Source organism: Naegleria lovaniensis, assembly GCF_003324165.1.
Source record: "Naegleria lovaniensis strain ATCC 30569 chromosome Unknown tig048, whole genome shotgun sequence".
Taxonomy (NCBI): domain Eukaryota; phylum Heterolobosea; class Eutetramitea; order Acrasida; family Naegleriidae; genus Naegleria; species Naegleria lovaniensis.
The window spans coordinates 115,668-129,668 of NW_025407870.1; the positions used below are offsets into that span (position 1 = coordinate 115,668).

At 37.1% G+C, this 14,001-nt stretch overlaps 6 protein-coding genes across 6 annotated transcripts; 4 read left to right on the forward strand and 2 right to left on the reverse strand.

The window, feature by feature from the left end:
* Positions 1–835: 835 nt before the first annotated feature.
* C9374_011143 (uncharacterized protein) lies at positions 836–3,185 on the forward strand (the record flags this gene model as incomplete). The annotated part of the gene is made up of 2 exons (XM_044686766.1): positions 836–2,624; positions 2,701–3,185. 2 exons carry the CDS (start codon positions 836–838, stop codon positions 3,183–3,185), a joined length of 2,274 nt encoding a protein of 757 aa, XP_044543238.1.
* Positions 3,186–3,271: 86 nt separating this feature from the next.
* C9374_011144 (uncharacterized protein) lies at positions 3,272–4,962 on the reverse strand (the record flags this gene model as incomplete). The annotated part of the gene is made up of 3 exons (XM_044686767.1): positions 3,272–3,873; positions 3,990–4,132; positions 4,211–4,962. The coding sequence occupies 3 exons, from the start codon at positions 4,960–4,962 to the stop codon at positions 3,272–3,274; spliced, it is 1,497 nt and encodes a 498-aa protein (XP_044543239.1).
* Positions 4,963–5,231: 269 nt separating this feature from the next.
* Positions 5,232–6,491, forward strand: C9374_011145 (uncharacterized protein; the record flags this gene model as incomplete). Its single annotated transcript, XM_044686768.1, has 1 exon — positions 5,232–6,491. The coding sequence occupies one exon, from the start codon at positions 5,232–5,234 to the stop codon at positions 6,489–6,491; it is 1,260 nt and encodes a 419-aa protein (XP_044543240.1).
* A 314-nt stretch (positions 6,492–6,805) lies between these two features.
* C9374_011146 (uncharacterized protein) lies at positions 6,806–9,293 on the forward strand (the record flags this gene model as incomplete). Its single annotated transcript, XM_044686769.1, has 2 exons — positions 6,806–8,740; positions 8,841–9,293. The coding sequence occupies 2 exons, from the start codon at positions 6,806–6,808 to the stop codon at positions 9,291–9,293; spliced, it is 2,388 nt and encodes a 795-aa protein (XP_044543241.1).
* Positions 9,294–9,328: 35 nt separating this feature from the next.
* C9374_011147 (uncharacterized protein) lies at positions 9,329–11,605 on the reverse strand (the record flags this gene model as incomplete). The annotated part of the gene is made up of 1 exon (XM_044686770.1): positions 9,329–11,605. The coding sequence occupies one exon, from the start codon at positions 11,603–11,605 to the stop codon at positions 9,329–9,331; it is 2,277 nt and encodes a 758-aa protein (XP_044543242.1).
* A 777-nt stretch (positions 11,606–12,382) lies between these two features.
* C9374_011148 (uncharacterized protein) lies at positions 12,383–13,948 on the forward strand (the record flags this gene model as incomplete). Its single annotated transcript, XM_044686771.1, has 3 exons — positions 12,383–12,998; positions 13,163–13,513; positions 13,647–13,948. The coding sequence occupies 3 exons, from the start codon at positions 12,383–12,385 to the stop codon at positions 13,946–13,948; spliced, it is 1,269 nt and encodes a 422-aa protein (XP_044543243.1).
* Between the last annotated feature and the right edge of the window lie 53 nt (positions 13,949–14,001).

The following is a 14,001-nucleotide window of genomic DNA, read 5'->3' on the forward strand; positions in this document are numbered from 1 at the left end:
TACGCTTAGAATTGGTTATTATTATTCATCTTGGTTGACCATTAGGAGAAAACAAATTTGATGGTCCGAGAAATTATTTGTGTGTTTGGATGGGAGGTTTTTTCCACCCCTCATTATACCAGAGACATTGTTACACGATTATGAAATGGATGCCAAACAGGATGATTTACATTTTCGATGATTTGGATCAGAAATTAGAACTTATTTTTCGTTTGAACGTTTAAATTAGTTTGTTTATGTTGTTTATTTTTGTTTAAACATGTTTATTGTTTATAGTTTACCCAAGTTTGATCGTTTACAGGACAAACCTTAAAACAAAACCCTCAATATCAAAAAAAAGATATTCACTTGGAATTAAAAAAAAGTCAAAACATTCCAGTTACTTGATTTGTGATCTGCGACCCTACTTGCCGAGATCCAATCGACGCGGCCCGAATTTAGGTATTGTTGTCATTTCTTATCCACACGATGACGCTTTGCAAACTGTGATCGAGAGCCTTATAAAAGTATTATTAGCGCAACGGTGCTCAATGCTTTTGTGTAAAAAATCCAAAAACAGAAGATTAATTCGAAAAACCATACAATATCGTTTAAGCGTCGATCACAGCAAAAACAATTGAATTGCATCTCTGTGCAGTTCCTGTTGTGATCAAACATACTTTGGAAGTTCCTTCTTGAATAGCATTTGCAGTACACAAACACTCATGTTGTGATGAATACATATATTCAAACTCACACCACCACATAATTTTCTTCACCTATAGTCGTCGTCATCGAGTATTTTTCTAATGTACATTCAAGTGTGCATGCACTACACGCAAAGCCAAATCATTGAATGCCCATCTCGTTTAACAAACACAACCGTTGTCATTCTCAAACACTTCGAGCGAAATGCACCAAATGTTTACAGTATTCAAGCAAAACAACGAATATTATTCTGGTTCTTTTCATCACACAGGGTCTATTGGGAATATTAGCCACGTTCTTCCTCCTCTATTCGACCGGTGTTAGTATTCATGCGAAAACACAAGACATTACTACAGCACAACATTTGCACAACGTGCAATCTGAAATTGGCAAGTTAACAAGAACAGCTTCTACTGCCATTAATATTCTCGATTACCGATTATATTATGGTACTCCTATGAACATTATTAATTTCATGTTATGGAAGAAAGTATTTGTGCATTTGGGAGAATACTTTTCAAATCCTGCTGTCATGTTTCAATTTGCACGATATGATCATGATTTTGTTGGTTTCTACAATAACACATTTGAACTCACAGTAGGTAATGTCACAACCTTGTTTGCTATTTCGCATAGGGATGAGAGAGGACCCTTACTTTCGGAGAAGGATCTGCAGTTCATAAGGAGCGGTTCACAATTCACACATACAACCTTGTCGAGGCCTTGGATACGTCAATTCTTTTCGAAAAATGTGTCACGACCATACTGGACCGATGTCTTCACCAATGTGTACAAGGAGAAAGCAGTGACCTTTGTGTTACCCATCTACATTGATGAACACGTTTCTAAATTGCAACAACGAAGACTGAAAATGGCGAATAGCACAGCCATCACCTCTAGAAAATACCCTCGTCAAACACCGTTAGAACATTTGTTTGGGGTGGTTGGAGTTCAGTTTACCCTTAATTTCTTGAATACCTTATTGAGAAATGTCTCAAACAAAGGTGAGCATTGCTTCATTGTCAATTCTTTTGGAACAATCATTGCCAGCACGACACATCTCTTTCCAATTGATTATCGAATTACATTGACGCACAACAAGCTTTCCCAAGAGGCCATAGTGTCCTTAATGATGGTCACAGAAAATGGAAAACCCACAACCATACCTTCCTCACAACTACGCAAATTACTTGTGAAAACAGCTCCTGTCACTGATGTTCATGGTTTGAATTGGACGATGGTGGTGGTTAGTTTCGAGAGAGAGTACATTTCTGAAATTTTGAGAAATGGGATATATGCTGTGCTCGCCTTCCTAGTGTTGTTCATTCTACAAATTATATTCGTCTTCTTTCTATTGCAATATATCAATCATGGCCTGTTCAATATCACGAAAAATGTGAACAATCTTGTCACGTTACAAGGAATTAACAAGTTTTTTAAAAAAAGCCATTCTCCTCTGATTGATATTCGAGATATGAGCAATAGGTTGAATACTTTACAGAGTGGTTTGATCTCGTTGACTCCCTATATTCCTCATATTGTAGAAAAGAAAATGCAATCTAAACTTCCAGAGAATGCTCGCCTTGGAATGAGTGTGAGAAATATGACTGTCATGTTTAGTGGAATTTCAAACTTCACTACTTTGGCAGAGAATACAGACACGTCATTGTTTTTGGAAGCGACTACAGAGTTTTTTGAGATTGTTTGTCGCTCGGTTTCAGTTCATGGTGGAATTATTGACAAGATCATGGAAGGTACAGTCATGGCATTTTGGAATGAAGAATCATTTGAATGTCCCAACCATGAAATTTGTGCATGTCGGGCAGCACTGGAAATTATGGAGCAAGTGAAAGCAGTGGAGGTATTGTGGAAGCTTCGTAGTTATCCTAAACTGCATGTTCATGTGGGAATTAATAGTGGTGAGATGAACTGTGGATGTAAGTGAAACAACTCGTGTATAATTGTCAACAATAATTTACGAGTTAATGTTGAAATATTGAAACATTGAAAAAGGTATGGGATCCATGACGAGAGTGAGTTACACAACCATTGGCGATAATGTCAATGTTGCAAGTCGATTACAACAGTTGGCTGAACGTGTGTCATGGCACATTATCATTGGAAGTAACACATATCATGTCGTAAGGCATCACTTTGTGTGCTTATTTGTGGATTTCATCAAGCTTAAAGGAAAGAAGCGTCCCGTATTGGTGTATGCTCTTAAATGTTTCTCCAAAGAAGCATCTGAGTTGGACAAAAAGTTGGAAAAGGATTTGAACACATGCAAACATTATTTGGCAAAAGGTGAATGTTATCATGTTCGCCAAGTGTGTGAGAAGCTCGTACAGATTGATGGAAAGTGTCCCGTTCCTAGGTATTTGTTAAATCGTGCGTTGGAATTAATAACCAAAGCAGAGGTTGAAGAAAGGGCCCTCTCGATATGGAGTATTTCTTCGCGTAGTGATTCGTTGAGTAGTCATTCTACTGCTTCACAGTAACATGAATTTCTTGTTGTGAATTAGCCCTGTTCCTAATTTCAGTACAAGTTCATACTAGGTTTAACAGAATACGCTCTAGAGTATCATTAAATTGATGCCTTCACATGTTGCATCTTTTGCAAATGTATAGACACCGAGTTCTTGTTCTCATTTCTATTTTTCAATTGACCACAAGCTCCCAATATATCTTGTCCTTTGCTGTGTCGAATAGGTGCATGAATTCCATTTCGATAAAGAAATTTAGAAAATTCTTCAATTCTTTCATGAGATGAACAATTAAATCCACTTCCTTCCCACTCATTGAAAGCAATTAAATTGACAGAGCATGGAATATCTTTCACAAGATGGACTAGTCGTTGAGCGTCATCAATAAAGTCATTCACATGATCCAACATGACGTATTCAAAAGTAATGTGACGAGTATTGTTTTTGAAACACTTTTCGCGGAGTGTGTCAAAGAGTACCTCTAAAGGAAAAATCTTGTTCAAAGGAACAAGTTGGTCTCTCATTTCGTTAGTTGTTGCGTGTAAACTGATGGCCAAGTTCACTCCCAGATCATTCACAACGTTAGGAATTAAGTTACAAACCCCTGAAGTGCTCACAATAATTTTTCTTTTTGAAATTCCACAACCATCACACAAAATTTCACATGCCTTTTGGACATTTTTGTAATTATACAGAGGTTCTCCTGTGGTGTGTGACATATGTATGGTAAATATATGTTATCATTTTGATCAGATTAATATAATACGTGCAAACAATATCCATTGCTATAGTGTCGCAAAGCAGTTGACATCAACTCACCTTCTCCCATAAATACAATATTATTGACAAGAGCTTTTTCAACGGTGGCTTTCTTGCGCTCTTCCTCACTCATATAAATTGGAAAATCTTGCAAGTGATGTTTAATACTCACAAGCTGGCTCACAATCTCCGAAGCAAGTAAGCTATTTGGTGAACAATAATTATGTGAAAATCATGATGTGAAAATTCGTTAATATTTGCTCATATTTTCAACCACGTACTTTCTTTCGATTGGCGCTGTACCAGTTCTACAAAAAGCACAACTTAACGAACAACCAACTTGGCTTGACAAACATACAGTGCCTCTTCCGAACGAATCTGTAGCTTTAGGAGGATGATAAATATAAACAGCTTCCACTTTGTTAAATTCTTTTTGTTGCTTGGGAAGCTTTTTAGTGGACGAAATTGTTTTTGTGTCTACATCAGCATCACCCTTGTTATGACATGTTGTTGTGTTGGTGGCGAGTTGATTTTCTGATTTTACAAATTTGGGATTTTCAAAAGCAAACAAAAACTTGCGTGTATGCTTGTCCTTCTTTGATAAAACCTCTTCCTCTATATTTCCCACTAAATCAATGGAATATAATTCCGAGAGTGATTGTCTATCGGCTTTACTCAATACTGTAATATCATTAAAATTTCGTGCTCCGAATCGATACATGAATTTATAAATTTCATCCAATCGGAAAGATGATGCAATATGTGGATGAGTCTTTTCTAAAAGTTGTTTCATTTCATCCTTGCTCATTCCCATCAGGCGTGTTTTGTTTGATGGAAAATCAGGACTTGAAATTTCGTTCATATTCGTAATATTGGATGTTGTTTTCAAAATTGAATTAGAACAATTTGTTTTGAAATTCCTCCGTATACATTGGTTGTGAGTATTGAAAATTTCAATTTGTTGTCTCGGAGAGGACTCAACAATAACACTCGAACGACGATACACAGATTGCTTCAAAAAACTTTTAAACATTTTTTTTTGTAAACGACGAACGAAATTTAATAATTAAACAGTCTGCTGTTCGATTACACTTAAATTGAAAATGTTTCAATATGTTTTGAAAACCATAAGTACCATTATTCAAAAAAGAACCTTCCACTCTCGATCTGTTTTGAAAAAAGATGATCATTCAAAAAACTACGTGTACTTGTGTTCATGGTTCTTTCTGTACGCGGAAAATTTCAACACCTTAAAAAATCAACGTGGTTTTTATTTTGTTCAAAAACCAAACACAAAAAAAAATGCAACAAATTCCAGTACTGAGATTTTGCACTCTTCGTAACGAATGGGAGGAATATTTATCTCCAATGACCACTTTGAGAGAAAAAGAATGGAAATCTTTACAAATTTCTCCTCTTTTATACCCTGAAGAAGAAAACGGCCTTAAAATAGGTACTTTCAATATCATGGCAGAAATCAAAGCACCTATCAAAAATTCCATTGTGAGAGATGTCGAACGTTTTCACTACACCATAGAACTATTGAAAAGAGAAAATTTTGATGTACTTGGTCTCAATGAGGTCACTCCAGAATTTCTATTATTGCTTCAACAGAATACGTTCTTTCAAGAACATTACTTTTTCAGTGACATTGTGGAAGAGAGTCAAGATGAGACTTGTTTGAAAACACGAAATACATCATTGGGAAGAAATAGTCAAGGAAATTTAATTTTATCTAAATATCCTCCTTTGGAATTATTTAAATTGGAAGATCCCATCGTAAAACCAGTGTTGTTCTGTACATTTTCACATCATACTTGTGACAACCAAAATAATGACTCGGACAAGGAAACATTATGTATCATTAGTGCTCATACCAGTGCCTACAGTCATAACGTGAAAAGACGAGAAGTTGAACTAGTTCATATCACTCAACAAGAGTATTTAAATCGTATGGATGAAGTCATTCTCATGGGAGATTTAAATATACATTTAGATGTCGAAGAAAAGACTATTGAATTAATTCAATATGAAGATTTATGGAACGAGACGCATGATTCAACTATTCAAAAAGGTTTCACATTCGATTCCTATCTCAACACATTCATTCGATGTAAATATTTGGGAATGGAAATTCGAAGAATGCGATTGGATCGAATTTTAATACGAAAAAGTCCACATCGACGAATGACTGCACAAGGAAAGATGGAACTATTTGCCAATGAACCACTGTGTCAATGGAAACAAAGCTCTTCATCTTTCTCTCACTCATTGAAAACTCCCTTATGGTGGAAAGCATTTCATTCATTGAAATTGGCCTGCCAATCGGATTATTTGTTCTGTTCTGATCATTTTGGATTGAAAGTGACCTTGAAGAAATTTGAAAATTCAAATCAAATGGAAAGACATGTCAAGGAAATGATGAAACAACTACCTTGTGTCAAAGATTCACTTGCTGAGGATGAAAATGTACAACCTTACTCGAATCATCGAAGAGTTTTTTTAACCTATGTGGTGATTGTTGTATTCAGTGCAATCATCTTTCGATTTTTATTCATGTGAATTTTAGATTCACCCTTACTCGCCAAATCAAACAACTTGTAGAGGATCAAGATCAGCTCGCACTCAAAAACGTGCAAATTGTAGCTACAAAAACCTGTTTCATTATAAAATTAATGTTCGTAAGAATTAGTATATATCTGTAATTTCAGTTCATTACGAGTTGACAGTAATTGTTCGAGTTTCTCGAAAACTCAGCCGCCAAAATACTTTTACTTTTGTTTAAACAAAAAAATTCCTCAGATCAGTTTGAGAACTCCAAAGACTCAGACTACTACTACTTGTTGAGGCTCGGGTCTTTCAAACAGAGCAAGCTCATGTCGGATCAAGAACAAGAGAGGGATTGGACTTTTGAGAATTCTCAACCTCCACACCGATCCAAATCATCATCTACTTCATCGTACTCACCATCCATGGCATCATCATCCTCTGAGTTTGAAATGTCTTGTATGGAGGATTGGATGCTTCAAGATTTTTCCAATACAACCACTACTACGGATCTGAATGCTCATCATGTGCATTTGCATCATCACCTCCAGCTTTCGGAAGAGCAGAAAAATGAAACAAATTCATCCACACAAAACGCCTTGCTAGAGGCTTTAGGATTGGAAGAGGACGAGCATGGTAATTTAGTTTCAAACGCTGCCTCGTATTTGGAAGATGATGAGGATTTTGAAGTGTCTAGATTTATTGAAAATTATTGTTCTGCAGTGCCGTCATCATCCGATAATCATATTTTCGCAAGCGACAATGGTTTGAACAATCGCTCAGCAAATTTTGAAAACAGTTTCAGCAACAAAATCACAAAGCAGACAACATTTGATACAATCTTGAAAAAAGAGAAACAACAACAGCTAACATCAACTAAAAAGCGTGAAATAATACTGAATGACAGTATTGAAAGCGCAGAAGATTACGCAGCCTCGGAAAACACAAATCAGCAACAAAAAACTCTTTCACCGTCAAAAGACGCCAAAAATTCTGCGTTAGAATGGAATCTCCCAGTATTAGAGGACTCATCACTTCATATTGCCAAGCTCACGTCCAATTCTTCCAAGTTGAACAACTCCTCTGATTTACATTTGAAGGAAATTGATGGCATGATTCAAAATATTCTTCAAAAATATCAAACTCCACAAAAGCAACAACAAGCAAATAATGCCTACACCAATCATGCTTCTACGGTTTCCTCCAACAGCCCACAATGTGAAAAATCCAACCGTCCACTAATAGTGGCGTCTTCATCGTCCTCGAAATCTGTCAAGCCGCCATCCCAACCATCTTCTTCCATTAACTTATTAGCCCAATATAGTTCACCAAAAATTAAGAGCCCTAAGACATCTAAAACAATTGATGCATCATCCTTATTGAAAAAGTCTCCAACAAGTTCAATTCCACGCTCTAAAAATTCAACAAGCCTCTCAGAAAACGCTTCGCGGCCAAACACGACACGTACTCATGAAATTTCTAAAACATCTTCAACAAGTTTTCGAGAAAAGGAAGGAGAGTCATTTTTTGAGAGAGCTGTAAATTGGAAATCCAACGTTGAAAAAGCAAGAAAGCAAAAAGAAAAAGAATTGGACAGATCCATCAAACAAGAATGTTCGTTCAAACCAGAAATTAATCCAATGTCTTTAGGCAAACGAGACGACGATATTGATGTTCATGATCGATTATACATTGACTCATTCAGAGCGTCTGATAAGAATGACGAGATACGACACAAATTAACCGAGGAAGAGTTTAGAAAAACGTGTACTTTTAAGCCAAAATTGTTGAACAAGTTTTCAGTCTCCTCCAAGTACTTGGATATTTCTCCGAAAAAGGTTCCTTCATCCATCCAAGAAGAACCCTTAGATGAAGAATGTACATTTAAACCTCAAACCAATGACTCTATATTTTTTAACAAGAGCTGTATGGATTATTTGAGCGAAGATGCTTTCTCACGGCTCAGCAAAAGAAAAACACCAAATATTTCTCGTTCTGATCAACATGTAGTTGACAATGAAAAGTTTGACATGCTGTTCATGAGTCGGCCGAAAAGTGCAGGTAAATTCAGACCCTCTTCGAATTTTCAAGAATTTCTAAAACGGCAACAGGATTTAATTGAAGATCGAGATAGAAAAGTAGATTTTATCAAAATGACAGAACATCCTTTCAAACCGTCACTAAATGAGAAGAGTGTTGCAATAGTGAATCGAACTGAGTTTGAGAAGAGATGTGAATTTTATCAACAACGAAGGGAACTTTCTGTAAGTTATAGCGTGGTTTTTATGTGCTTGTTTTTGTTGCAAACAAGTGGTATCATCTTGACATGAAATTTTTACACCTTAATGACCACGTTCACTTCAGTTGAAACGAGCGGTACACGAAGTACAACAACAATGTACATTCAAACCAAACATCTCTGAAAAGGCAAGAAACCAGCCACAAAAATCAGTCAATCAACTCTGTAGAGATGGATTGGATCAAAAAGAACGAAAATTACAACAAATGCAACAGGAATTGCTGGATAAAGAGCTTCAAGGAGCAACATTCAAGCCAAATCTTTCCAGAACTAAGGACAAACAATTATCAACGTCGATTGTCAATAATTCTTTCTTGTTGGAAAAGAGGCAACATGCAAGAGAAAGGAAAATGCAAGAGATTGCCTTCGAGAATGAAAGAAAACTCATGAGCGAATGTACGTTCAAACCTGTGATTCACGACTCTCCAAGTTACGTGAAAAAGATTGCTCGCTCCATGTCAGCCACACGAACGAGGAATGCATCTCAATCACTCAATGAAAAACCTCAATGGAGGTAGATTAAGAACGTAAAAATTTCAAAAAAACTCAATGTTTATTTCTTTTCACCTGGTCCAATTTCAAAATCAATACTCGGTATACGAGTTAAAGAGTCGTTTGAGGGCAACATGTGAATTTGCTGCAGCCAATGAGAATGATCTTTTTCTGGAGATACCACCTCTGGTTTTTTAAACGTCTCAACGCTGGGTACATCCATTTTCACAAGATCCATATTACTCACAGAGATGTTCTTGTATAGAACAGAGTTCAGAGGCGTAATGAAAGGACTCTTCACAAGAATCTTATCTCGCTCAATGACTACTTCTTTTGTTAGTGAAGGAGAAATTGCTGCAGTTGTAGTGATTGGCTCAGTTAGTTTGGAGGTACTAGTGTTTACCGTTTCAATGGATTGCATTTCGTGGAGATCAAAAGGTTGCAGAACGGTCAAGCTTGGAATTTGTCTCATGGAATCAGAAGAGGTCGATCTGGAAAAGTGACTACTACTTCTGTCGTCTGCTGCTTCGTTTTTGCTTTCAGAATCCTCGTCGTCGTCATCGGCTGATGTATCAAGCAGAGAAAGACTTCCATGGCTCATACTTCTTGGAAGACCCCCTGATGGATTTCTCTTCAAAAGACAGTTCGAAGAAGAGTGTTCGAATCCTGAGTGGGCGCTGTTGACACTGTTTTGTTGAAGTGGCATTGCTTGCTTAGATTCTACCAATATTTTTCCGTCATCTTTCGATTCCAAAGCAAGAGAGCTGTTTGACGATACGTTGGTCATTGGTATATCTTCCAAGCGAAGAAAGTCAGAAATTGTAGAACTGTTTCGTTGTAGTAATCGTTCTTGACTGCTTCTTGACGTTCGGAGTATGGATTCATCCGTTAGATCCGCCTTAAAAAAGCTATCAATACTATTGAGACTTGGAAGCTTATTTTCTGAAGTTGCAGGAATTGAATTGGTGAGTTCAGTTATGAAAGGAGGAAGTTCAGTCATGGTTGGAAGAGTAACCGAAGAAGAAGGAAGAGGGCTTGTCGAACTCGACGACGAATGGTAAGGAAATGGTAAGATTCTTGGTGAGGGTTGAGATGATGAGAATGAAATGAAATTGTGGTTGGGATTCACTGTGATTTTGGTTGTTGTGGAAGATGGGCGCGTGGGTGCCGTACTGGTTTCAGGTCTAGCCATCATAAATTCATCATCATTATGGAAATGACTGTTGTGACTTGAACCAAATATGTGATTAGTTGAAATGACAGGCTGAGAATTGAGTAGAGTTGAATTTGATGAACGAACATTGTCCTCATTACTGGAAATGATTGTTCCTGAGCAATTCATCATGTTAATGGTACAGGTTGGATGTTCGTCCACCTGCTGCATGGAACTTTGGACATTGGAATTGTGTACATCGACTGAAGTTTTTTTGCAACACTTTTTCTTTACGGGTTCATTTTTGCTTACTCCGTCCTTAGTTTTTCTTTTCTTGGTAGTGTCTGTATTTCGTGTGACAAGACCTGTATGGGATTTATCGTTCGAGGAGCCTGAGGTGCTACTATTTGGAGTTCTCATCATGTTTCGTTGTTCCATCTCTTCAGATCTGTTAATAATGGAAAGAGGTACCACCTCATCCTCTCCAGGTCTGGCAACACTAAATTCCCCCATCATTTGCACTTGACCTTGATAAGGCACAGACGTGAGAGGAGCCTTTTTTGTTGGTTGTGTCAGTGGAGTTGTTGTTGAGTGAGATGGAGCTGTACAGCTCTCCAATGCTAAACCAATTGAGGAGGATTTTCCAGCCATGTCTGGCGACGATTCTGCCGAGTTAGATGTTTGAGGTGCTTGTTGAGAAGCCTTCTTGCGACGAGGTTTTTGGGAAGATTGTGAATGAGGTTTCGCATGGTCGTGATGATCGTTGAAGAACATTTGAGGTGGAGGTTGTTGAGCATTATTGAGTTCCAAAACAAAATAATTATCTTCGAAATGCTTGCAAGTTTTCAACGTTTTGCGCAATTGTCTATATTTCCTGTTCACTTTTGTTCCCCACGTGGGTTGAGCAGGTTGGGGCATGGCGGGATTGTCTTGATTATTCCCAGTATTGTTTACATCGTTAGCGAGAGCCGTTGTTGAATGATGATTCATCGCGTTACTACCAAGTTGCTGTGCGTTGATGTTGGTTTCCTTGAATTGATGGTTAGCTTCCGATGATGGCTGTAGTGCGGCGTGGTTTCCAATGAATGATGAAACATGGCCCGTGGGGAGAACCAAGGACGAATTATCATCAAGACAAGTACCTGTTGTTGATGATGTTTTGGACGAACGTTTTTTGGTGTTCATCCTTCAAAGCCTTATTTTCTCCAAACAACAACACAGTTCCGAGCTCGTGCCTTGTTCTTCTCTCTGAGATGAGGACTAGAAGAAACGACGGACTTGTTCCAGTAGTGCTGCTGGTGGTTGATTCAGGAGAGAGAACGTCTATTTTTTTGTTGCGAATATTGGGCAATTAAGAATCTCCGTAAAAGGAAATTTTTTGGTTTATTATCCTCTCTCGAATTATTGTGAAACGGTTCTAAATAAATATATACATGGTGATCTTGTTTTTTCAACATTGTGCTTTATAGTGGATGTTAATTAAACTTCAATGTTGTTATTGTTTACAACAATGAAAGTGCGCCTAAAAAATACGATACAAAGACATTGAGAACGTTAATTGTAACGAAAAAATAAGAAGGATTTACGGGATTCTTAATTGCCCAATATTACAAAATCAAGGCGCTCTGCCATAACGTATTTTCACAAAAGCCAAGGTTAAAATCTATTCCTAAAGAAAAAGCCGTACATGGAAATTGGATAATGAAAAAAGTCACACCTTGAATTTCGAAAGTGAACTTGTTTCAACAATATTTAAAAAAATTCAAAAATCATCTCAGCTGTTCAGCATATCATCAACGAACAACTACCCTGATCTTCCTCCCTGATCTTCCTCCTCCGATTGGAGCTCTACTTTGTACTTTAACCATTGTACAACAATTCTCACACAACAGTGTTCTTTATTTATTTCAGTAACTGAATCACCAATAGTAAAAATCATCATCAATAATTCATTTCTTCATCATGAGTAGTGGAGGAGAATCCGAAGAGTTCAAAATTGTTCTCAACAAGATTAAAAACAGCACCTATTACCGAAACGCTGCACAAGGAGATGAAAATTTAATGCACAAATTGGCAGTTGTTTTATCGGATAAGCAACAATTAAAGAGCTTTTATCTCACGACTGATTGGGCTCAATCCGTTATCAATGCCATTTCTACCTATTCCGAGAGTATGAGTGGATCTAGTGGAGGTGGACTCATGGCATTCAGATCTACAGCATCGGGAGGTGATGGAAAAACTAAACAAGGAAATTTTGTCGGTAATATCATGAAAGGAATTTCTTCAACAACGTCCAATACGAGTGATATTGCAATTCATCAAAGTCTTGAAAAAGATATAACAGTTGAAGATGATTCAGACGAGGAAGATTTGGATTTGGGAGAAATTATGAATTCACCAGAGCATTTGGAAGTTCAAAAATCATTACTGAATCAAGATCGGTTGAGAGTGAAAATTATTGTTTCAGAAATTTGTGATTCGAGAGGAAAGAAGGCTTTCAGACAATTGTTTAGTCCTTTATTGTCTAATACTAAGTTTCTTCCTGAAATGGGCATGTTTCACTCTGCTGTAATTGTTGGTAGGTGTTGTATTGCGTGTGTTGATTGGTATATGATTATCCACTAAATATGCTGTGGCTCTGATTAATTTCCTTCTAATTTACCAATACCTCCTCAAACATTCATATGGAATTATGAATCAACAAATTTTCAATGGTGTGTGACTGATCACAACAACAAATAGGTCCATGGAAATTTGAATGGATTGATGCAAGTTTATGTGTTCCCAAGAAATTGATTGCTTCTGCAGCACTCGTGGCGTGTGACTTGACCACAGAATTGTCTGTTTCAAATTGTAATATTAACGAGATGGTTGACAAAATTGCGGATGTGATCATAAAATGGAATGTCAAAATGACATACAAAAACAGAGGAGGAGAAAAAGGTAAAGAAGGAAATTGTCAAGATTTTGTAGATGAAATTCTTGAGGCAGTAGGAGTGGATAAAAAGGCCATCTACAAAGGAGCCATGGGTGCATATTTTGACAGATTGAAAAAGAAAGGAAAAGGTGGAATGAAATTTTTCATGGATGACAGTAAGTAGTAGCAGATATTGATGCGAGTTATAGAGCTCTAAACATGTTTACCAAAATTTCATGCCATTGCGTGTTATTACTGCGCATAATTGTGAACCATTTACATTCCATCATTGTCACAAACAAACAACAGACTTCCGTAAAAAATTCAACATCCCTGCTCAACAAAAGAATATCAAATTTAAAACTCATACTCAACTTGATCAATTTGTTCAGAGTCTGCTTGACATTGACCCAGTATTTGAACTGAATCATCCCTATGATTTCCAATTATTGAAATCATTTGATCGAGCTTTATGGCTCAGGCATTTAGCGAAACCTAAAATTGTTGACTGGGAGCCGTTACGAGAAGAAGTGCAAGGATTTGATGGTGTAGAAATGCATTTGAAATGCCCATTTGGAGATCCCAATGAAAGTTTCTCATTCAGAGAATAAGAAATACATTAATATATTTGTGTGCTCTTGTTGCGAACCAATATTGTAAAACC